The 24,889-nt window shown below is 33.1% G+C and overlaps 1 protein-coding gene across 1 annotated transcript in view; it reads right to left on the bottom strand.

Annotated features, from left to right (window-relative positions):
• Positions 1-464: 464 nt before the first annotated feature.
• Positions 465-24,889, bottom strand: part of Fsip2 (fibrous sheath interacting protein 2) — a 75,223-nt gene continuing 50,798 nt past the window's right edge. Inside the window, exons 16-22 of the mRNA XM_015480962.1 lie at positions 15,134-24,603; positions 12,066-12,563; positions 10,704-10,801; positions 7,777-7,823; positions 4,404-4,447; positions 2,051-2,120; positions 465-601 (exon numbers count right to left, since the gene is read on the bottom strand). Of these exons, the coding sequence (XP_015336448.1) occupies positions 465-601; positions 2,051-2,120; positions 4,404-4,447; positions 7,777-7,823; positions 10,704-10,801; positions 12,066-12,563; positions 15,134-24,603 (10,364 nt within the window). The remainder of the gene's footprint in view (positions 602-2,050; positions 2,121-4,403; positions 4,448-7,776; positions 7,824-10,703; positions 10,802-12,065; positions 12,564-15,133; positions 24,604-24,889) is intronic.

Genomic DNA, 24,889 nt, shown 5'->3' with positions numbered 1-24,889 from the left:
ATAATATTGTTTAAGATTTTATAACAAAATGCTTACCCAAAACATTTATAACATCCAGTACTGGGATTGCTGGATTATATTGTAGTGGTAAAATAGGGTGAGAATATATAACAATAATGTACTGTACATATTTAAAAGCTAGAAGAAAGTATTAAATTTAACCATTAAGAAATTACAAATGACATATTTGAGAAATATATATGCTTAAAATGATTTAAACATTACACATTATATACATGTGCTTAAATATCATGTTATTCATTTAATAAGTGGTGTGATTTTAATGTTTCTACATAACAGTTAAAATTTTTGAAAAGTAAGTATTTATCAACTCATTCTTTTACCCAGGTCTTTTGTATTTTCTTTTGCTTATTTTCATTTTTTAGGAATCATAGGGCGCCATGCTATGTTTTAAAGTCATTTTATTTTCTAAGGGAAGTAAGCATATGAAGTGTATGGAAGATTCAGTGTTCATCCTGGTGAGGTGGTGAGGAAGATTTGGGAATATTGCTGTTAGACCGGGAGAACACCTTTGACAGAGCTGAAGATAACTTTGCCAGCATTTTAGATCCTTGTTTGGGAATACTGGACTTCAGAGTTTCTGTGGACAAAAACAAACAAACAAACAAATAATAAATAAATACAATATGGATGTTTATTAAATATTTTATTTGATGCAGTTATATTAGGGCAATGGTGTTCTAGAATTCTGAAGTTGATATTTACAAAATAATTTCTAGAATTTAAAGAACATCGGCAAGGATTGTTTTTACTTGACCCTTGTGACACTCCTATGAAGTTACAGGGAGAAAGAGACCTTCTATTTTTGGACATTGAAACTTGACAAGGTCACATATCTTGCCTAAGATCATATGAGTAAAATTGTTCAAAGCTGGGAGTAGGATCCAGGCTCCCTGACTCTCTTGGCCTCATTAGGCATACCTCACCTTGAGGCATCTCCAGTCAGGTGTGGAAAGCCCCTCTCTTTTTCTCCAGGAAAAAAAAAAAAACTCACTGAAACTGCCCAAAAAGCAGAATTGGAAAATAAATTTTGGCTCTACATTGAGAGTATCTATTTCAGAATGGTCAATTGAAAGCAGAAGTGCATTAAAAATGCTATGATTTCTCACCCATGTTGGGTAAATTTTTTGCTGACAGGTCCCCAGTAATATTTTGACTCAGGTAAGAGAGGACTGTATATGCAATTAAGTTTTATTTGGATTCATTTATTTTGTACCATTTATTCAGCACATGGTTCTCTTAGAGAATATCATATTTCTGTTTAACAAAACTATTATTTCATATATAGGAGGAAAAAGAAGCATTAATGTGCTTTTCTGATCTTCATGATAGGATATGAAAATACCCATGGCACCAAGAATCCATAATTTCTTTATTGCAGTATATTATATTTAAAAATCAGGATTTTTAAAAAATATAAAACTTTCATGTTATGCTTGAGAAGCGGTAAGACCTGAAATAGAAAATCTGGCAGTGATTGAAGCTCTGGTCTTCAGAGGAAGTATGCTGTCTCCAGTGAGTCACAGACTCTTATTCAACCTACTGCTTTGCTTACATTACTACTTTGCTGAGTATATGAACTATGATGATGCTAAATGAGCTTTGGATTTGAAATCAAAGCAGATTTGTGTTTGCATCACAGTTCTACAGTTTACTAGCCATGTAGTGACCTTGGAGAACCTACTGTAATATTCTTCCTTATATATTCTCATTTTCCCTCTCTAATAAAATATGAATAAATGTTAGTTGCACTGTCTATTGACCTTTGGGTGTGAATTTAAAGAAAAATGACTGCCCAATAAGCTTTAAATTAAATAAATCAGTTATATAACTATATCTAATAGAGAATGGAAAGGCCACTCTCAATTTATATATCATTTTACCATTTACATAAATATTTCTATTCTAAATTGCTAACACAGAGAGAAGGGCCATTACTTCCAAGAGTATAAATGATGAAAAACTCTAAATTCAAGATGATGTAATTGAGAACTTTATTTAGTTGTTAAAATGATAGTATATTTTGTACCTGCAATGACTTCCTTTGAGGGATATGCTTTACCAGCAGAATTCTTTGATCCTTCAAAGATGTTGATAAACTGCCAAGGCAAATTGACATATTATCCTACTCTTCTTTGGACAAAGGATACAGCACAACTATTATGTCATCTTATGTAAATAAAATCTGTACTCTGCACCCTAAAGCCATTGTTCTCTGAAAGTTAGGTTCATAATTTTTGCCAGTGATGATTCCTAGGATTATTCTTTATTATGAATGTAGACTTTGGGTACCACTACATGATACTCAAGGCTCGGCCATATTAAATAATGAAAAATGTCAGCTCCATCTTCCTATTTCCTCCTTCGGGTTAATTGCAGTAAGTTACAAATCTTTTTTAGAGAAAAGATAAAATAATAGAGGAGAAAGAAAAGAATGCTCATTTCCCAACTCTTAATTACCTTTTATGGAAATCTTAGTCATTGCGTCTGTAGCAATCAAGTGACTGTGTTTACCTATTAGCTGGGATCATGGCTCGGATACTTGCTTTGTTCTACAGACCTGAGCAATTTCTTTGAATGCACGAGCAGCATTTATCCCAAAAGGACAGCATGTGAACCACTATAAAGACATCAGTTCAAGTTTTCAAAGCTTTTTTTTCTATGTAATTTCAAGTCATTTCTATCTGTGTATAACTCAGGGGAGACGATATTTTTAGGGGTTCCCTTTTTCAGTGTCCCTCCTTTCTATCGCTTGCCTCAGAGTTTCTGCTGCTTAGCCTCCCCTTTTCGAGTTCTATGGCTAGAACATTGTGCTGCTAACCTCCCTGTATGTGCTATCTCATTTCCTAAGACTCTGTTCTACCACCATGGTGAAGTAAAAAGAGAAAGCAGAGGCAAAAATAACAGGTTTATGCAATATTCTTCATTCTCCTGAGGGCCCTAATATCTTTGGCATGAGAGAAAAATTTTCTTTCAGAATTTTAGGTTGCGTTTCAGCAGCCTCTTCTACTGCTGACATGCAGCTTTAAAACTGAAACTTAAGTCAACCCAAGTCCAAAGGAAAAGGGGAGTGGAAAATAAAGCAGAGTCCCCCTACCCCACACACAGTCTCTACAGGTATTTATCCTCTAACTCAGGTCAGAAGGCAATGACTTTGCTTAAAACTTTATTCTACCTAATCCCTCTGTGAAATTCCAGGTTTGAACTGCTCCAATTCTAAACAAGAAAATGAAGGAAGAAAAAGGCCAAGAAACTCACAATGATATTGGTTTTTCTTTGAGTTTTACTTCCTGGCCCAAATGCCTGCTATCATTTATTTTCAGGTCCTCAGTACTTGTTTAGGGTTTTTAGTTGAACTCAATGAGAGATACAGTGAACTGTGCTTATTCCACGTTAGCTGGAATTGGACTAGAAAACTACTTAATCAAGTTTTACTGTGGAAAAAGTAGAAAATGAGAGAAAGAACAAAGTGGAAAGGGTTCAGGTTAGTTAGAAATTCAGATTTGGCACAAGAAGTGTCAATAAATTCTCAGATTAGAGTCTCAGTTTTAGAAAGTGTGGCCTAAGTAAAGTCTAAGATTTTTTTTTATAGATGTTTCTATTCATAAATAAAAATTAGGATGACTGGGAACTAATATAGTATGTTTGGAAACTTAAGTATTAGTTATAAGATTTTAATAATTGTTTCTGAAAAGTGTGCCATCTTTTGATACTGAGAAGTGACTAGAAAATTGACAAATTGTGCATTTATGGAGGTAGGGGACCTACATCAAAGCTAATTAAATTCATCCAGGAAGAAAACAAGGTGAGTAAAAAAGAAAGAAAATAGAATCTGTTTCTTTATTCCTTATTAGAAACAAGGAGGATTTAGGAAGAGGAAATTCCCTGGACTGCACTGGGGCTGATGTTGTCTACATAGAATCTGTCCTTGGGAATACAGAGAAGTAGGTGGAATAAGCACTTGCCTCCTGCAAGTCTTTGCCCCTCCATCTTTGAAAGTGCTCCTTTCTCCCTACCTCCACCAAGTCGTGGGGTCTACCCACTCTAGCCAGAGTTATATGACTTACTTCCTCTAGGTTTCTCTCTAGAGATGGAAGTAACAGAGCTAATCAGTGGAAAAGAATTTAGGTGCTAGAGAGAGCCAGTGGCTTTATCTTGCACCTAAACAAGGAATGATGATTTAACCCTAGGGGGTGAAGATTTTCATTAAGAGATTTTCAGATGCTAGGGACAGGTCTCAGCCACAGGGGACAATTTGTGAATACCGGAATGCTTCCTGAAGTTTCCCATATCATACCACACAGTGTCTGGACTTTTAAAACTGGGCTATACTTAACTGGACCCTATTGTGCACCAATTATAGGCTAATGAAAAACATTTACCTTAATGCTGCTTGAATTCTCTGGCTTTTGTTCCTGAGAACTTGCTATAGGAGGGGGAAACAAAGAAAAACAGACATTTTTTTTTCCCCTGAGGCTTATGTATTTGTTGACACAAACATGTTATTACATTTTTTTTCATCAAAATTATATAATTTAGCATATAAAATTATGATTTTTAAGTACATAGACAATGAGCTCAATGCTGAAACAGGTGAGAGTTCTTGAATGTTGAGGTATGTCTTAGGGATTATGACAGATGAAGTGTGATGTACTAAAAGAGGCATGATGTATAACTCAGGAGGAAGAGATAAGCCTGGAAGGATAGGAAGATGGGCTCCTGGGTAACTTCCTGGATAGTAGAGAACAAATAGCACCTGCAAATAGTTGCTAAGAAACCTACAAAAAGGCTGCTTTTAAATCAAGACCTATGTGACTGGGGGGGTCTATGCCTCTCCAAAGAAGGAAAAATACCTGATCAATATTCTGATTGGACTAAAACCTACATGAATACACTGAATGCCTTACCAGGGATTGGGCAGGGGGCTGACTTCCTTAAACCTATAGATCTATATAAACTGCTAGACTCTAGCCACTCTTTGGTATCCCTCTCTTGGGATCCCTTCCTCTTTGGGAGATCTTCTTTCTTTCTATTACTCTAATATGTCCCGTTACTTTGCTCTTATCCTTGCGTTTGTGGATTTTAATCTTCAAATTCATCAAAGAACCCAACACCACACTCCATGTTACATATTCAAAATCATTCTGTCTTTATGATCCTGTTTATCAGGTGATGAGGGATTACTCTGCAGAAGATTCCTAAAGGCCCTTCCAACTCTAACTCTCTTCATGCATAATTAATTAAAAGAAGATACTTGAAATAAAAAGTAAAATGCTGATATAAATATCACTACAAGAGAAGTTTTACAAAGACCCCGTACTAGGGAAGCAGCTAACATGCAAAGGGGTCAAAAAGCCTGCCCCCTGAGTCTCAGCTTCACTCCCTAGGGCTATGAGAACTCTGGCAAATTGCATATAACTTCTTTAACTTAGTTTTCTCATATAGAGAATAGAAGTGAAATTCCCATCTTACGGGGGAACACAAGGAAAAACATGCAAAAACTATGAAGTCTATACACATGCAATCATCAAGAGTCAACAGTTACTCTTCAGTCCACTGAATATTCTATAAGTGAAAAGTAAAATCCCAATTAACTGAATTATGAAAGAGAAAACTTAAATTATTTGCCAAAAATTGGTAAAATTTTATGATTGCTTATCAATATTCTTAAAGTGTCTTAATCAACTTTATATTGCACATAAGTAAACCTGACTATACAGTGACTGAGTTTATTTGGGTTTAATGCCAGGGCCATCATTGCAAATAAGTTTTAAATTTCTAAGCTATATAGGTATCAGAACTCGTACATAAGCTAGAAAGTTCTTTTGATGAAGACATGCAGAAAAACTCCTCATATTTAAGTGGCCCAAGTATTTAGATTTAATTTATTTGAGATGCTTTTGTGGATTCTATGAATGTAGGGATATATATGATCCAGCCTGATCTCTTTATTGAACTCTATAGATTTTACATCCAATTGCTTATGTGACATCTCAACTTGAGTAGCAAATGGATACCTCAATCTAAGTATAATCAAAACATTTACATTCTCCCTCGTATACCATTAGCTCATCCTATAGTTTCTACTATCTCACTAATTGCTCCCCTCTACTATAACTATATGCCAACATACTGCTTTGGGTTTGCTCACAAAATGTGAGCAGACATAAATCTCCACCTTCATGAAACTTACATTTTAGAGAAAGACAGTAACTAAAATATACAGTTTGCCAATGCTGGGGAAAAGGAAAGCAATGAGGTGGGAAAGGTAGGGCCATGAAAGAAATGGATTGCAGTTTCAGAGTGTGTTCAGAGCGAAATAGAGAATGTGACATTTGAGCAAATTTTTATGGCCTGTAAAAAGCAATACAGATATAGGAGAAAGAACCCTACAGAAGTATTTGCAAATGCAAAGACCCTATATTTCTGAAAGGGCCAAGGAACAGAAAGTTCAGTGAGTCTAACAGAGGTTATAAAGGTAATTGGAGGTTAGGGTAGTGCTCAGCTGACGATTTGTAAGCCATTGTAATGACTTGTGATTTTGTCACAGATGGAAAGTACTTTTAATGTCTGGAATTATCTTATGTCCTTACTCTTCAACTCCTCACGCCAAGTTAAAATGTAAATTCCACAAGAGCAAGGACTTTGTGAGTCTTGTTAACACATGAAGTCATAACAAAAAGGAGATGTTCAGTGAAGAGTGAATGAACATATAGATAAATAAATTTTTGGTAACTTTGAATTAATGAATAGATAAATGAGTAGCTTGGACAGTCACGGTATTTTGAATTATTTAAGAACTTAAGCTTGATCACAGCAACAAACAAAACAAATGTACGGAACTTAAGGGCAGAAGTTGAGGTCAAGATAGGACTGTGTTTTTGAAAAGGATTGAATTAGACAGTTTCTGTTTGCAACTAAAAGCTTATGATTCCAAAGTGCAGAAAACATGTCAGTGGTTACTCTGATACCTATAGGTTAGGGTATGTTCATGGAATCCAGGAATGACTACTGCTGTGTTATGGATTATCTTAATGAAAATTATTCCCACTTTCAAATTTTCTCTTGAGTGGTTTGCATGGTGGTGATAAACACGTAGTTTGAATTTAAAGGCTATTCTACAGTAAACATGTTACTCTACCTTCTCTGTACACTGTCATTGTTAGAATTAAATTTATTCTCTTAGGTGTGAACAAATAGAGAATGAAAAGTTTCTAAAAAAGGTCCTAAGAGGTATACACAAATCAATTCAAAAAAAAAAGAAAAAAAAAAGAAAAGAAGGTCCATACTATTCAGATTTTAACATAAGCAAATAAGTTTAGCTTTAAAAGGCCTTTTATACATTTCAGTTGGACTAAACTATGACACAAAGGAAGCACAACTAAGGTTGTGCTTTACATCCAAGTATTATGGGTTCTTGCTCAGATATCAACTGGTGTGACAATACATTCTTTTACTCTCTCACAGGACCACAATGAATGTGAATTCACAAATCACATCATATACTTTATACCAAAATTATTAATGAAATATTAATAGCAATTCAGATAAGACAAAGTATTTTGGTTCATTTTAACATGTGAGTGATGTAAAAATACATCACTTTGGATCACTTTCCAAAAGTAGAAATGCTCAAAGGAAGAAAAACAATATTAACTTCAAATTTGATACCTAAATAATTACTGAAATATCGAACAACTAATTTATCAAACTGAAAAAATAGTTTCATTTTAAACAATAAGGAAAATCTCAAACCTTGTAATACTTTAGCACTTGGATATGGGTTATAATCTTCTCCTTCACTAAAATAAGAAAAAATCATCATTTTTATTTGGATATTTAATAAATGAAAAAATAACTGGTTAAGCAAAATAGCCATCATTCATTCTTCATGTGGGAACAAATGTGTAGTAGTATAATTGCTTAAATTCCAAAATGAAAGAAAATGTTTTCTAAATAGACTTTATATCACCTTTAAAGGTATGATTAAATATACATAAGATTTATCAGCTTAAAAATTTTTAAGTTCTCTTTATTAGAACTGTTTCATTACATATTAAGTGCACAGTTTTGCAGTATTAAGTGCATTTACATTTTTATTCCACCATCACTACCATGTATCTCCAGAACATTTTCATCTTCCCAACCTGAAACTCTATACCTGCTAAACAACCTAGTTCTCCTCTCTCATCATCACACAGAAACCACTATTCTACTTTCTGAGTCTATGAATTTGACTAGTCCAAGGCCCTTATATAGTTAGAATCATGCAATATTTGTCCTTTTGTGACTGACATGTTCATAACATAATGTCTGCAGTTCCTTGTGTTGAATTTTCACTCCATTGATATGTCATTTCAAGCATGAAAAATTTTCAATTTTGATGAAATACAATTTATTATTTTTTTTCTTGTCTGTGCTTTTCATGTCATATAAAATTATTATCAAATTTAATGTCATAAAACTTTTCTTCTATGGCCTTTTATAAAAGTTTTATAGTTTTGGTTCTTATGTTTGAATCTATAAACAACATTGAGTCTTTTTATATGATATAAAGTAATGGTGTAACTAATTCTTTTTTGTTGTTGTTTGTTTGCTTTGCATATTGGTAATTTTCCTAGTATCATTTTTTGAAAAGTATACTTATTCCCCATCAAATGGTATCGACATCCTTGTCAAAATTATTTGACTGTACATTCAATGATTTATTTCTGAGGTTTATATTCCATTGCTCTTTATGTCCATCTTTACGTTAGTACTGAACTGCTTGATAACTGTGGCTTTTCAGTAAGTTTTGAAATTAGGAAGTGAGAAAAAAGCAATGTTCTTTTTCAAGATTATTTTGGCTGTTAATGTTCTCTTAAGCTTTCAGTGAACTTTAAAGTTTTCTATTTCTGAAAAAACTGGTATTTTGATAATAATTCTTTTAAACTTGTAGATCACTCTGAGTAGTACTGACATATTAATTATATTGTTATTTCAATCCACGAGCATGGGATATTTTCCAACTTATCTGTGTCCTATTTGATTTATTACAAGAATATCATAGAGTTTTTGGTGTACATCTTTCTCTTCCTTGTTTAAGTTTATTCCTAAGTTGTTTTTTTTTTTTTGTTTAATGCTAGTGTAAATTCAATTTTTCCTTAATTTTCTTTTTGGATTGTTCATTGTCTATGTATAGAAAAACAACCATTTTTAGTATTAACTTCACAGATTGCAATTTTGTTGAATTCGTTTATGAGTTCCAATATGATTTGGGGAGATTCTTTAGGGTTTTCTATATATAAAATCTTATCATCTGGAAACAGGTCATTTTACTCTTATTTTTCCTATTTGAATACCTTTTATTTCTTTTTCTTGCCTAATTTCTCTGCATGTGTCTTCATGTACTATGTTGAAATGGCAAAGATAGGTGTGCTTTTGTTATTCCTGTTCTTGGAATAAAAATCTCCATTGTTACCCCCAGTGAGGACAAAATTAGCTGTAGATTTTTTCACATACAGCCTTAGTGCTCTTGAGATGATTTCTTTCTAATACTAGTTTGTTGGGTGCCATTCTCATGAAAAGATGTTCAGTTTTTTCAAGATTTTTCTTATGCCTCAATTAAGATAGGCATATATGTTTGTTGCTCCTTTATTCTGTTAAAATGGTATATTACATAGATTCTAGGCCTAGATCCAAAAAATACTCCACCTTTGTCTATCAGACCTTCTAAAATAATTTTCTCAGGAAGTCTATAGACAGGTCAAAACATTTAAAGCAAATAAGAAAACAAAACATTGAAAACAAATTTCCTCTGAGGGAAAAAATGTAACTGGACTCTGCTCCCATGATGGGAGGAGGTTGGGTAAAAGTAAGAAAAAATCCATAGAACTGTTCTTCTCTATTTTCAGGGTGGTTTTTCCTTTCATTTGTTTGCTGCAGATATTTGACTGGTTTACAGAGTTCTTAAAAACTTGTTTTAGTCTGTTTATGGTTGTTTATTTATTTATTTATTTTGTTCCCATAGCCTGAGAATTCTTTTGGGACCATCTTACTCTAAATTGCTTTTTACTTAGTATTATCTGTGCTCCTTCTCTACTTCACATATACAAATAATAAAAGGTGCATGAATTACTAATTATGCATGTAAACAGATAGTTTTCTCTGTATACCCAATTCTTCTCTGCAGACAGAAAATAACACCTCTTTGTGGTTATAAATATAACAACAATAAACTTAACAACGTTTTAACAATAATTTTAAGAATTATTAGTAGAGTTACTAATCCGATTTTAAGCCTACAATGAACTTTGTTTCTCTCTGTACTCTGTAACTGCTTTAACTCATATACTTTGTTCCTATGCAATCCAAATTTGGATTTGTCTTTTTGTCATGTAAATGATATCCAGTTTTAAAAGACACATCAAAATTTGTTGAGTTCTAGAATTCATCTCCGAAGCTTCCCACTTACATTCTTCCCTCTCCTCTTTTGATTGTTCTTACAGGCAGCACAATATACTAGGAAATTTAGCTTAATTACCAGAGTTGAACAAAAACCCTTTTGTGATGATGCTCCATATTCTATTGCTGACCCAATACCTATCTCTCAGGTTAAACAATACCATAACACATTGGCAAATACCTGTCTGATGTAATTGACATTTTGTGATGATACTCCATATTGTTTTAATTTCATGTACCTTGTATTTGAAATGAGATCTTGATTATATGAAGATGTACTCATAATTCTGTGTATGAAGTAATGTGCTGGTTCAGTAACTAGAGTCTTTTCTTCTTTCTGTAAAATTGCAAATAAGGTGTTACAAATAAGAGTTTGATATGCACTTTTTCATCTTATTGGCATTTTTGCAGTCTAACCTACACTTAAGTGAAAAAAGTTTTGGAATTACTAAAAAGATTGGTGAACTCTATCACTCTAGTTAAAATGTCTCTTCCAGTATAATTCTTTTAAAATGGCTCAGAGAGATGTTCTAAATTATTATATTGGTTTTTGAATAGATTTTAAGCATAAACCAGGTAAAGTGTTTGAAGGATATAATTTTCTATTTCTAAACTATAAAAACATTTTAGCCATATTTTACGTAAAAGAATTCAGATATAACTCTGGACAATTCAGAAACTTGTGAGGTCAATCATCTTTAAATATACTCTGATCTATCTGTGGGGAAATCATGGGCTTCTGAATTGACTGAAGTTGTATCTTCATTTTCTCTGGTTAACCTCAGTTTTTGTGTTAACCAGGGACATCAATCGCATCAAATGCCTAATCAAGAGAATTGTCTCATCAGGGAATCCTAAATTATATATTCTCCAAAAAACAAAAATAGCAGAAATTTTTGGACAGGGCCAAACCCAAAAGGTCATTTAGGCCAGATTATCATTTGAGGATTTGGAAAGAATAACATGAAATGTTCGCCATGATGATAGTGAAATTAATGTCTGATTGTAAAGGTGACAGATATTCAAAATACATTGATTAACTCATTAAATTCTGGAAAATGGGCTAAAGATTATTTAAGAAGTTCATATGTACTTTGTCTAAAGGTTAGACAGTTATTAAGTGATGGTCAATATACAAACTCAGACAATCTGATTTTCTTTTATTTGGGGGCAGGTGTTAGTGCTGGGCATAGAACCTAAGGCATCATTCATACTAGTTGGGATTCTGAATTTCTATGGATCATTTCAACTTCCTCTACAACAATCACCCTCCACAAAAGATGTTCAATAAGTGATTATCAGTTCAAATACAAAAGGACTGGAATCTATTGTTTAAATAATTAGCTTGCATTTCTCTTAACTAGTTTCTATTTTCTGTTTCCCTTGAGCTTCTAATTAATTTAGATTTCTTTCCATTATCTGTTTGTTCCTCAGTTCAGTTTCTGAGTTCTATATTAATTCTCCCTATACTTTAAATATCTATAGATTTAGAAGAATAATGAGGTCATTTTAGTATTCTTTCTACTTAAGGTACATTCTTGGACAGAGTTTGTGAAGTTCCCTATCCTTTCTATTCACTGATAGTCATGTTTCTCACTTACCTTATGTTGTGTCTTTTTCTGTGGAGGAGAGTCTGTTTCAGTCAAGGTTTTTAAAAAGGGCATGCCAATCTCAGCAGCAGTTCTTTGAACTTGTGTGTCATGAGATTCTAGTATCAGATTTGAGGTTGTTTCAATACTTTCAGTATTCACACCATTTGTAGTCTGACAACATTTGCTTATTGATAAGATTTTTTTCAGGTTGCTTGCACTTATTATTGTCTCGGAAGAAGCAACTTTGCTTTCTACTGTCATCCCAAATTCTTTCTCTTGATCTTCAGATAGTTCTCCTAAGCTTCTTTGAACAGCAACCTCACCTAAAACAATTTCATCTTCATCAGAAATTACTTCCTCGGCTACATTATTTCCTGGATGTTCTTGATTAATATCATGAGCTACTAACCGAATGATCAGATCTTTTGAGGTTTGAACATCTTTTAAAAGCTCTACTGTAGTGATATCAGGCTTTTTTATATTCTGAAATGAATGTCTGCAAACAGCCTGAAATTAAAGGTACAACATATATTAGAAACAAATCTCAATCACATTTCCTGTGGTACTATTGTGATATTGCTCTTTTCTTATAATTTCTAGCTTCAATTTGAGTAATACCTTCTAATGCCACTTACTAGTGTATTAGCAGTATTTTAAAAATAAGAAACAAATAAAAATAATAAGAAATATTTATTGGTGTCTATCATTTCTTTTACATTGAGATTATATTAAACTATTATAACATTCCATAAGGCATGTCTAACATGAGTTGTTGCTTAAATGTTATATTTTGTTGCAAAATAATTTTATTACTTTCAATTTTTCTTATTTCTCTTGAAAGTTTTGTGACAGAAGAAGATATAACAACTTATTTTTAAATCCTAGGTAGGAAATCCTAGAAAATCTAAATACAGATACTGAAAAAAAGGCAAGATATTGCTTGATCTTCACTCATAGAAATAATGAGTAGCCAAAATTATGAGCTTTGAATTTTCGCTTTTCACTCCTCCACTCTTGATCCTTTGGACATATTTTCCAAAAGATTATTCAAAATATAAATCTTCATTATTTTTCTCCTTCCTAGTCAAATCTTAAGTTCTATTTTCAATGTTAAAGACAGATAAAAAATATAATTATAATTAAATAAACAAATTACATCCATTTTGTGGCCTTTGACCAGGCCATAGAATCTCTAAATTAATAATCTTGAACCCAACCTTCCTTTGTAATATTGCAAGCCAGCTTTTCAGATTATGATGCCTTAAAGGAATATTTTCTATAAAAACAAACAATTAGAAGCAACTCTTTAAGAAATGAAAAATAATCAATTATCCTTTGTGGTGGAGGAAAAGAGTGGGTTAAAAAAATATTCCAAATCATTCTTTATAGTTTTGGTATTTGCTACTGAATGTTATTTTAAAATCATATGTCTGGTGAGTTCAGAACTTGTATCTCAAAACAAAGAATTAATCTCTGAGGCAGAACCAAAAATTGTCTGTACTATCTGAGTTGATCTACTGTTCTTCTTTTGTTTCTTTGTTGTTTTGTGTAAGATAGACAACATACATCTCAGATTGGTGTATAAAATCTGTAATTTATGTACCTTAACTAAAGTCCCTGGGGATACTGGGGTATTTTTTGTTTGTTTGGTTAGTTTATACAAATTTCTTTTCTTTCTCTTAAAAGGACAGAGGCATTAGTTTGGTTTAAACATTGATTTCTGTGGTTTTACTCCTTAAGAGAGTCAGTAACTTATGGCTTTCTGTGATTTTATTACTTAAGAGAGTTGTGAGCTAAGAGTAGGATTTGTGACAAAAAATTCTATAGATAATTAAAAACTGATCTTAGCTAATGGTATTCTATAGTCTGTTTATGCACATTTTATTTCCAAGTGATTACTTATATATAACTAAATGTCACTATGTATGTGCTAAATTAATGATGAGAATTCAGATGGAAAAGAACATTTTACAACTAAAAGGGACCATTACCTATTCCAAAACCAAAGGATAAAGATTAGAGAGTCTCAGATATGATAGTTTCAGCATTTGGTTTTGAAAACACAAATGATCTACTGATTCATTTATCAGCCTTGAGATTTAGTTCAGTGAGTTGCAGAACTGTGCTGAGTTTATGTTCCAGGGAACATGGTTCTATAAATCTTTGTTAAGTATCCAGTTCGTAGACTACAACCTTAAGCACTCACAGCTCTTTTATAAATGAATAACTATCTATACAAGGAGCTTTGATGAAAAGCGAAATGTGCAATGGGTTAGTATAACTATATCCACTGGCAAAATAATTCTGTTATATTCGTTAATAGTTTTCTTGTAACAAGTACATAATTTTTGACGTTTTGAAGTCCCATTAAGCTTAATATATTTGAGGCATGAATATGAGGCTCCAGGGCAGAACTACATCCACAGAAATGGGAACAGTTTCCTAAAAATAACAACATTAGGACAGTTGGGTCTACAGCAGGGATAGAAGAGGAAAATATCTGGGTACATCTTGACTGTATAAGGGCAAATGTGAAGGGCCAATGTAATTAAATGAAATCATAAGAACAAGCTTAATCTAATAGCAGTATGTTTGCTGAAGAATGTTGTGAAAAGAAAAGTAACACTATTTAGAAGACTTAAATTTGAAAATCAAAACTATTTTAGATGGTTTCAGGTATCCTGACATTCCACTAACTTGTCCTTTAGAATACTGTTAAATATCCATAATGAAGACTTAAAAGAATTATACACGACTATATTTCTTCTGACTCTTCAAATGACAATTGTACCTTCAATCAGTGTAGTACTACTGTTAAGGACATGTCTTTATATTCCCATTCTTTATAAGATAAAAAGCTATTTTAAGTGAATTATTCTAGGAAAACTTGCCTGAGACCTTTAGAGTGAGTCAAGGTATCAAATGAGTCTTAGTAAACCAGATAACTGTGTGGACAAACTGGTGAAACCAATTCCCTTTTAGGCTAGGCAACAACAACAAACATGCATTCCCATTTAACTATCAGACTAAAGAAATCAGAATCACCATGTCTCATTGACCACTGCCTTTACACTTACCTCCAAGGGTTTTATATCTATTCGTCCTGTCTTACTCAGTGTGGTTCGTCTTTCTTTCTGTCTCTTTTCTGAATCAATTGGTTCTGTAGAAGAGTAACTTTTCCCACTTATTGATGCTCTTCTCAGTTCTGCTATGCTATGTCCAGTTCTTCTTATACATTCCATTTTAAGCTTCTCAAGAGGTTGGGTTTTTACAGAAAGGACTGTTAAGTGTTCTGAAACAATCTCTGGATCTATTTTGATTGGTTTTTTCCCAAGATATGGAACTATTTTAATTGTAGAGTTTTCTTCATCTGGTTCTTCATTATCTAACTCAGGCATAATTTTGAGAACATGGTTTTGTGCCTTGTCAACAATTCTATTAACATCCAGCTCTCCACAGAAATGAGAGTTTGAATTCTTTGTGTTAATGCTTTCTGATGAAACACTTGAAACTCCATCAATAATCAAACTAGCCACATTCTTAGGAAAGACTATGCTTGTATCTTTGGTGTCATAAAATTCTTTATTAGTTTCAGATTGTTGAAATACATTGCTATAAACAGAATCAATAACCTGAGAAATCATTTCCATGCTTTCTGGTTCTAAAGACTGTTCTTCAGAATCAGCAGCTATAAGAGAAATATTACTTTTGGAAATTTCAGCAGTTACATTTTTTGTCAGTTGAGATGCGATTTTACTTAACTCTGGCTTTGTTAAGTTGTTTGTGTCTTTGCTTGATGCACTTGGCAATCTTAAAAGTTTAGCCAAAAACAAGGCTAGTGCTTCCTCTAAAACCTTGGCATGTAACACAGAACCTTTTCTGGATGAAGACTTTTCCTGGGACTTAAGTTCATCAATAATTTTGACCACTTTTTCCATAATTTGTACAGCTTCCAGAGCTAATTCTGAGCTTGATACTTCTTCCCCTCCTTGCAGTTGAAATTCAGAATTGGAAATTTCTTTCACCATTAAGAAACCTATTATATCAGAAAGGACATTGTTCTTACCCATTAAATCTTTAAAAACAGATGTATGAGAGCCAGAGTGTTTTAAAACATTGTCATAAACAGAATTAACTATGTTTTCAATAGATGCATTGTCAGCTAAAGGTACAGTAGGTGATTCCTTAGTTGATGATACAAGTTTAATCTTACTTTTAGAGATAAATTCTTGGAATGATTTTAATATTTTTAATGTTATATTTTGCATTTCATTTTCTAGAGATTTGGTTATTTCTTTACCTCCCTTTGGAAACACAGAAAATAACTTAGATAAAAATTTTATAGCAATTTCTTCTATTACATTATAAGACAGTTTATGAGCCTGTGATGATTCAGGTGAAGCAGTTTGAATAATATCTTTAAGGATATTTTCAACAGTACTATCAACTTCTGCACACTGATGTGGAGTTAACTCTCCACAAAAATAGTTCTGCAACTGATTGCCAGCAGCTTCTCGTACAACTAAATCAACTATGGTTTCTAAAAGGAGTCTGCATCCACTAGCTACACAATTTTGTATGACCTCTGTTGTTCCAAATTGTGGCAACAAATTATTATAAATAGACTGAACCACTAATTGAATGATCTCATCATCATTGGGGTGTAAGGATTCTACATATTTCACAACCATATTTTCATTTCTAGAGATTTCTTCTGCAACTGTATTTACTAACTTCATTTGAAGAAAATACAGTTCTGTGGATTTTTTTCCCTCAGGTGATTTTGCTTTGTTTTTGCTGTTGGATATTGATTGAAAATTGAAAATTTTTGATAGAAGAGCAGAAATCACATCCTCTAAAAATCTATGAGGCAACATTATGGTATATGGTGATGATGTTTGACATTCTTTGCTGGCTGTTTGGACCACCTTTTGGAGTTTTTTGACAACTTCCTTAGATTCTAGAGGAAAACATGCTGAATTTGGAACATCATCACAAAATATCAAGTTAAGATGATGTTGAAAAATTTCATCTATCACTGCACTAGTTACACTTCTTGCTAAATTTTCCCTGTTACTGTTGATTTTCTTACAAATAGATTCCTGAGATCTATTCTCCTTCAAAATATTGCAAACAGAAGAGTGAACAACTTTATTGACTAATGTTTTATCAATTGACTGGCTTTTTTCTACGGAAGGTAACTTATCTGAACGTGCTTCTTCAGTCATTTTATGCATATGTGACACTTTATCTACACTTTTAGCCTTAATACTGGATGATGCTTTGTCTGTAGTTGGTTCTTTACACTTAGGAAGTCCTGTCGGATCTGAAGATATTTTATCAGCATGTGGGAGAAACTGATTTCCCTTATGTGGCCTGAACACCTTAATTTTAGCATCTGAAAACTCCTTTAACAGTGAATCAATGAGTTTCATAGCGGTTTCATAGAGTTCAGCCTGATTTTGATCATCATTTGCTTTTAGACATTTATCACATATTTGTGGTTCGGGTGAGGAAGAAAAAACCAATATATTAACAATTTCACTGATAACATCTTCTAAAAAGTTAGCCGGAAAAACTGCAGGTTTATTTCTTGGTAGGTGCTGAGGATGGTCAGGTTTACTAGGTTTAATTTCAGTATTTTTCTGTCTTGCACATTCTCTTTCTCTCTTTTTCTCATTTTCTTTTTCCTTTTCCCCTTCTTTAACTTTTTCTCCTTCTTTCTTTTCTTTCTCTTTGTCAAGGACTTTTTCATTAATCGAAGGGGATAAACCTTTTTTAACAGACTGTGCAGAATCATTGTCAACCACCTGAACTATATTCAGTGCTTTATCACCTGGAGAGCTTTTTCTATATCTTGGTTTTGATAAATCCAATGGTTCTTGAGAAGATGATATTTCTAAAACATTCTCATAAATATTTTCAATGACATTTTGAACACATTCATAACCTGAATATGGTATTTCATCCACATGTATATGAGCTGAAGGGTTTCTCGTTTCTTTATTGCTTGGCTTTTGGATTATTTTTGAAGTTTTGTCTGTTATAGTCTCCATACTTCTTGCCTTGGGCTTGAAAGGAGATGCCTGAAAGTGTTTGTCAACTTTTTCTATTGGACTTCCCCTGGTACTGTCAATCTTCTTTTCATTGTCTATTTTACAATCTGACCTATGTACATACTTATCATATTCTTTATTATCAGTAGCAACTGAAAATTGTGTGTCCACCCCAGCACCTTGCTGCTCATTTTTTGCAGTGGATTTTTTCTTCTTCTCAATTTCATTATCTTTAAGTTTTTTATTTACATATGGATCTTGAGCCTCCTTCCTTTTCACAGTGGTGGATGGAATAGTAACTTTCGATACATTCTCACTATGTTCTTTAGTATGAATTCCCAGTTTATTTTGATTCTCTTTCTTTTTATTTGCTACACCTGCAGCTGACTCTGATACTAGGTTAAACAGATTGCTGTCCATAATGGCATTTATAGAGCTGATTATTGAATCTTGGATGTCACTCTTTCTGCTCACTGCAACTCTATCATCTATGTCCGTAACATTTTTCTGATCTGAGCTTTGAGAACTGTCCTTGTGTGATTGTTCTGGTAAAGTAGGTTGATCTTTTAAGCATCTAGTTATCTTCATAGAGGTTTGTTGTGGTAGGTTTTGAACCCTTTGGGTAATGTTGTCTGGGTTTAGAAATGAAAAGAAAGTAGAAGACCATTCTCCTGAGAATAGTGGTTGAATCTTGAATGTAGAGATGGCCTTCTGGGCTAACGAGGCAATCATTTCTATAACAATGCTACTTTTATCACCTTTCTGAATATCCTTAGATCCATATTTACCTATGAACTCATCATATACAAAATTAGATATATTATCAATTGTCTCCTTATCAATTGGTGGAAAAGAAAATATTTCTTCAGCATGTGGTAAAACTTTAACTTCACTTTTCCTAAATTCGCCTATGAGTGAGTTTGCAAATTTGATAGCCAACCCCACAATATCTGACTCTGGAATTTTTTTGTTAGAATCTTCAGTAATAGTTGGGAAAGGACAAAATTTGTTAACAAGGTCAACAATTACATCTTCTAAAAACGTAGCTGAATACAGAGAATGCCGTTTCTTTTTCTTATCAGATTTAGCAATTACAGAAGCACAATCATTACCAGATAAGTCACTGGAAGATGATTCTTCACCATATAAAAATGGTCGTAAGTGATGATCCATAATTTCCTTCATAATGAAGCTAGCTATCTTACTGAGAAATGAACCTCCTTTTTGATCTGCTCCTTTCTGTACTTCAGCTTGGAATTCAGATTTTTTCAAAATATTATTACATATGGAGTCAATGAAGTTCTCAATAGCTTCTAATTGCACACTTTCTGAATTCTCTTCTGCTATGGCAAGTCGAATCTCATGTTCATAAATTTCTTTTATAATGTCATCAGTCAATTTTGAAGCTGTGTCCACGGACTTATCATCTGGTATAACCTCTTCATCTTTTAGTTCATTTTCAGCATCAGTTGAAGGGACAATATGCACTAGAAGCTTACAAATCATATCTTTTAAAAGAGAATGAGGCAACACAGTAACACATGATGGCAAGCCACTGCTATCCTTCGTTATGATACTAAGCACATTTCTGATGATGTTGTCAGCTTGAGGGGAAGAATAGGAAGAAGACACTAATTCTCCTGAAACTAATGACTGTACTTGATAATCATAAATTTCTTCCAATAGTAAATGATATATTTTTCTTCCAAAAGAAGCAGTATCACTTTGTATAGCCCTATATATTTGAATTAGAGATTTATATTCATCTAATAGTTTTTCATAAATTGGATTGACTGTTTTTTGAACCATTTCTTTATACTGCTCTGAAAAACACAAATTTTCATCCAAGTTATCTGCAACTAAAATCTCTGATGTGGTGAACTCTAGAATGATTGATTTTACTAATGTTGTAACAATGTTAGTAATTCTGGCTTTTGCTCCATCTGGGTTTTCAGCAGCCAAGACATTGTGTGTGAATGCATAAAGAATTTTGCATAAAAGCTCAGAAATTACTTCCTCCAAAAAGGCTGCTGAGTTCACAACAAAGGACAATTCTCTTTGTTTAGGATCTATTGCTTTCTGTTTATAAGTTTGATCAGCTGAAGCTGAAAAGAAAGTTTTATCTCCAGATAAAAATGACTGTAGATGATGGTTAAAGATTTCTTTTATTATAAAACTTGCTATTTTTGAAACAGGTATGTTACTTATACCTTTTTGATCTTTTGCAAGAGATTGGTATAGGTTTGAATGAGAAAGATCAGCATATATGGACTCAACCATAGACTGTATATCTTTTTCTGAAATCATACTTTGCTTTTTATCCCCATGTTTAGTAATACATATTGCATGTTTTGAAATTATTGACATAATTTCCTTTATAAGTTTTATGACTGTATTATTTAAGTCTGATTGGGAAATATCTGTATGTTCTACACTGGAAGCTGATGGACTAATCTGAGACATAAGCTGAGTGACTATTTTTTCCAAGTGAGTATGAGATAACATAGTAGTATACATTGTTGAAGCCTGTCTCCGGAATCTTGATTTACTAATGTCATATTGAACTCTATTTACCAAGACATTTTCATTGAGTTTGGAATGTGACTTAAAAGGAAAATTTGCTATAAGATCCGAATGGATTTGGAAATGAAGTGTTTCAGTCAGAATGATTTTAGTTACCCTTGCAGCCAATGTCTTTATGTCATTTAAGAAATCGTTATCAGGCATAATTTCCCTTTCATATTCTTCTAAAACTTTGCTATATACCATGTCGATAATGTTTTTGACTGTAGCTCTCTCCACTGGAGGCAAACACAATTGTTCCTCAGCATTATCTACAATGCTCACTTGGGCTTTTGAGAATTCTTCTGCTATGAAATGGATGAGTTTTTCAGCTTTATCAAACAGTTCATCTTCTGAATCTTTCACTGACTTCATTTGTACAATGCCTACCACTCTGTGGAATATTTTGCCTAAAACCCCAGAGACTACATCTTCCACAAAAGTTGAGGAATAAGCACCAGTGTAAAGTAATTGATCTCTGATATCATCAAAATACTCATCTGATAAAGATGATAATGACTTTCCATGCACAAATGGCTGAAGATGTTGTTCACAGATATATTTAATGATAAAACCTGCTATTCTATCAATAAAAACATCATTATTGTTTGTGATATTTTGCTGCACTAAAGCTTGAGAATCAGAGTTTTGTAAAATATTTTTGAATACTGAGTCAACAAGATGCTGCACATCATCTTCTGAATAAACAGACTTTACTTCTTCATCTTTTGAAAATCGAATTTCATGCTGGGAAATTTTCATCCTAATATCACTGATTAGGTTGGAAGCAATTTCATTAAAATTCATTCTTGATTTATCTTTTGGAGTTTCTCTGTTTGGAACCAGGCTGGATGTAGGAGGAAAGAATCTAGATAATAGTACTCGGATCATATCTTCTAAAAATGTGTATGGCAATAAAGTATTATATGGAGGTAAACTCTGGTTTGACATGATAGATTTACTGATGTTACTGAGGATATCTTGAACAATATTCTCAGCCATTGAAACAGAATAGGAAGAAGCTGACAAATCACCAGAAAACAATGTATGAAAAAGATAGTTTGAAATGGCTGCCACAATTAAATTGGTAATGTTTTCCACAAAAATAGTACTATCATCTGACTCTTTATCAATATCAGGGTCTAGCCCATGCTGATTTAAAACATTCCTATAAACTGAGGTGACAAGTTCATCCACAATATCTGTATCTGTAGTGGGGAAAGACTGCTCTTTGTTATCATATGGAATGGGAATTTTAGCTTTGTCCAAATGATTATTCACTGAGTTTATTATTTTATGGGTCATGTTTTCCAGTTCAACTTCAGTGTTCGGTTTTGGGCTAAAAATCTTTGATAAAAGTCTGGTAACAATCTCCCCTACAAGTGTGTCTGGGCGAATACCTAAAGGTGATGGCTTCTGGGGTCCATATGATCCTGTAGCTTCATTGAGAACCTGTTTGACCATATTAGACACAGCATCATGTGGAGTCTTTGAACGAGGCCAAACCTCTCCACTTAAAAATGGCTGAAGATGGTTTTCAATAGTCTCCTGGATAATAAAACTGGCTATTTGGTCAACCATAATTGGACTTCTGCTGACTATATTTTTCTGTATAGAAATAAGAGAACCAGACCTTTGTAAAATACTACTATAAATAGAATCCACCATCTTTTCAAGGTTTTCTCCTGTAGCTAGATGTTGATTATCATAGATAGTGAACCAGATTTTATGTTTTGAAATGGCTGACATAACCTTATTTATTATACATGTGGACATTTCATTAAAATCTGAACTCATTAAGTTTTTTGTCTCCAAACAGGAAGGATTGATGGATGGAAGACTGAGCTGAGATAAAAGTCTTCTGATGACATCTTCTAAAAATGAGTGTGGCAACCTGGTGCTATAGCTTTTTGATGGCCTGGGCTGGAAAGTAAAATTTCTCAAGTTATTTTGAAGCTTCTGCAATATAATTTCAGCTTTGAGAGGGTAATATAAATGAGGAACAAGTTTTCCTCTATGGCAAGATGGAAGTTGGTAGTCTAAAATCTCTATCAATATGCTATCAGCTATTTGTTTTGTTATTGAACTATCACCATATAACAGATTATTGCCACACGTCACATTCAATTCATATTGCTCTACAACACTGCAATAAATTGAGTTAACAATCTTGCTAAGAGTTTCTTTATCAATTGGTGGAAAATATAGCCTTTCCTCAGCATTCCGTAGAACAGTGATTTGAGAATTATTAAATTCATTCACTATATTGTTGACAAACAATATATTCATCTCATTGAGATGGGCCTCAGTGATGTTTGCATTTTTTTCCCACAATGATATAGAGAGATGACAAAACAATTCTGAAATTATTTCCTCCAAAAATGTGGCTGAATAAACACTTGTGGTGTTCATACCTCTTCGAAGTACTTTGTTAGAAACGGCTATTCTATCCATTTCCTTTGTTTCTTGTCTATTAAGAAGTGACAAAGAAGATTTTACTGTATGTTGCTTGCCAAATGGTGCTTGTAATTTGGAACTAGTCACACTGGGATTACTCAGATCTTCTGTCAAAGAATTACTGTCATAACTCACGAATCCTAAAAAGTTTTTATCTTGTCTTAATTTTACTAATTCTGGTACATTTGCTTTTGAGCAAAATGTAGACTGTATTTCTCTTGTTCTGTATTTCAAATGTTTTTTTGCAAAAGGTGGACTTTCAGGAGCTTGTTGTAAGCTGTGAGATAGTTTGTCCATCAGTGATTTAACCAAGCTGTGGGAAATACTAGCAAGCATACTATCTGAAGACATTAAGTCTTGATCCATGTCTGCCAGATTTTCCAAAAGATCTGACATGTAATCTCCTTGAAGTTGTTCACAGCCCATCAATCCCTTACAATAATCAAAATCACCATCATCTTCACTTTGAAGTATTTTTAAAAGCTGACATTCTTCTGCCAATATTTCACTCGAAAGAGAACCATCATCAGCAAAGACAGTGTTTGTGCATTTTTCCAAAAGTGTTCTAACAAGTTTCTCACACACAACATTGAGAAGAAAAACTGATTTTGGGGAAAGACCTAGGTTATTTGAAAGTGTAAAATTACTTTGTTGATTATTTGGGCAGGAGAAAAGTGTTCCTGGTAGTTTTCCTGATTCCATAGCCTCATCTGGAAATTCATCTGGCAAAAATAAATCTACAACAATATTGAACACCTTATTGACTACTTCTTTGGATTCATTAGTTTTTAGGCTACCAGCAAATCTGTCTAACTTTTTTGCCAGATAACTTAATTTATTATTTTTAACAAGTTGATCAATTTTGTGAGTAGATGATTCCCAGTCTCGTGGACTTATCTGTCTTTCCACTATACTGGTTTTGCTACAAAAGGACCCACTATTGCTTCTAAGCATTGAAAGCGAGTTGTTTCTTCCATTACTTTCAAAGTGATGATTTATTCCTATTTCTTTGGAGATTACATGAATCACTCCTGTTAAGAGATCCTGAAAGAAATCATCCAAGTCAGGAGAAGCTACCTCTGGACAGTATATGTATTTTGTTTTGATGGAACCCATTTGCTGTGTAATTTCAGCTTTTATAATGTCACCATTAGAAAGAATTTCAATAATAATTTCAGAAATACTTAAAGCAAGTTCTCCAATAGAAATTGACCTGTTCTCAAACATTTCAGAATGAACTGAAATAATCTTGTTAAATGCTGCACTTTGGATTTCCCAGTCTTTGTTTTTTTCTCTACCCTCTTCAGTGACATCAGAAATGCTTGAAGTTAAATGGCAAATGACAGACTCAGTGAGTTGCTCACAAAATTGATAAATTGAAGAAGTATTATATATGCTTCTTAGAGGTTGTGTTAATTCATACTGTTTCCTTGAGAGTGTAGAAATAGGAGATATCTTCTCCTCACTGGAAACTGAAAAAAGGAAACATTACCATTTTTAGCATGCATCAAAGGAAATATGGAAAATTCAATATTTTGGAAATCATTTACATGTGTTTCTTACTTTTGGAGCACCTCAATAAAGAAAAAGAAAACCCTCAAAACCCTAATAAAGAAATAAACAGGATTTTCTTCAAATATTTATTTCTCTATGTTGTGGGTCTCAGTTTTAGCCACTAAGTTCAATAATTTTATAAATACTTAAAGCAAGTTCTCCAATAGAAATTGACCTGCTCTCAAACATTTCAGAATGAACTGA

The sequence above is a fragment of the Marmota marmota genome, unplaced genomic scaffold (genome assembly GCF_001458135.2).
Source record: "Marmota marmota marmota unplaced genomic scaffold, marMar, whole genome shotgun sequence".
Lineage (NCBI taxonomy): Eukaryota > Metazoa > Chordata > Mammalia > Rodentia > Sciuridae > Marmota > Marmota marmota.
This window is presented reverse-complemented; position numbering and strand designations above follow the sequence as displayed.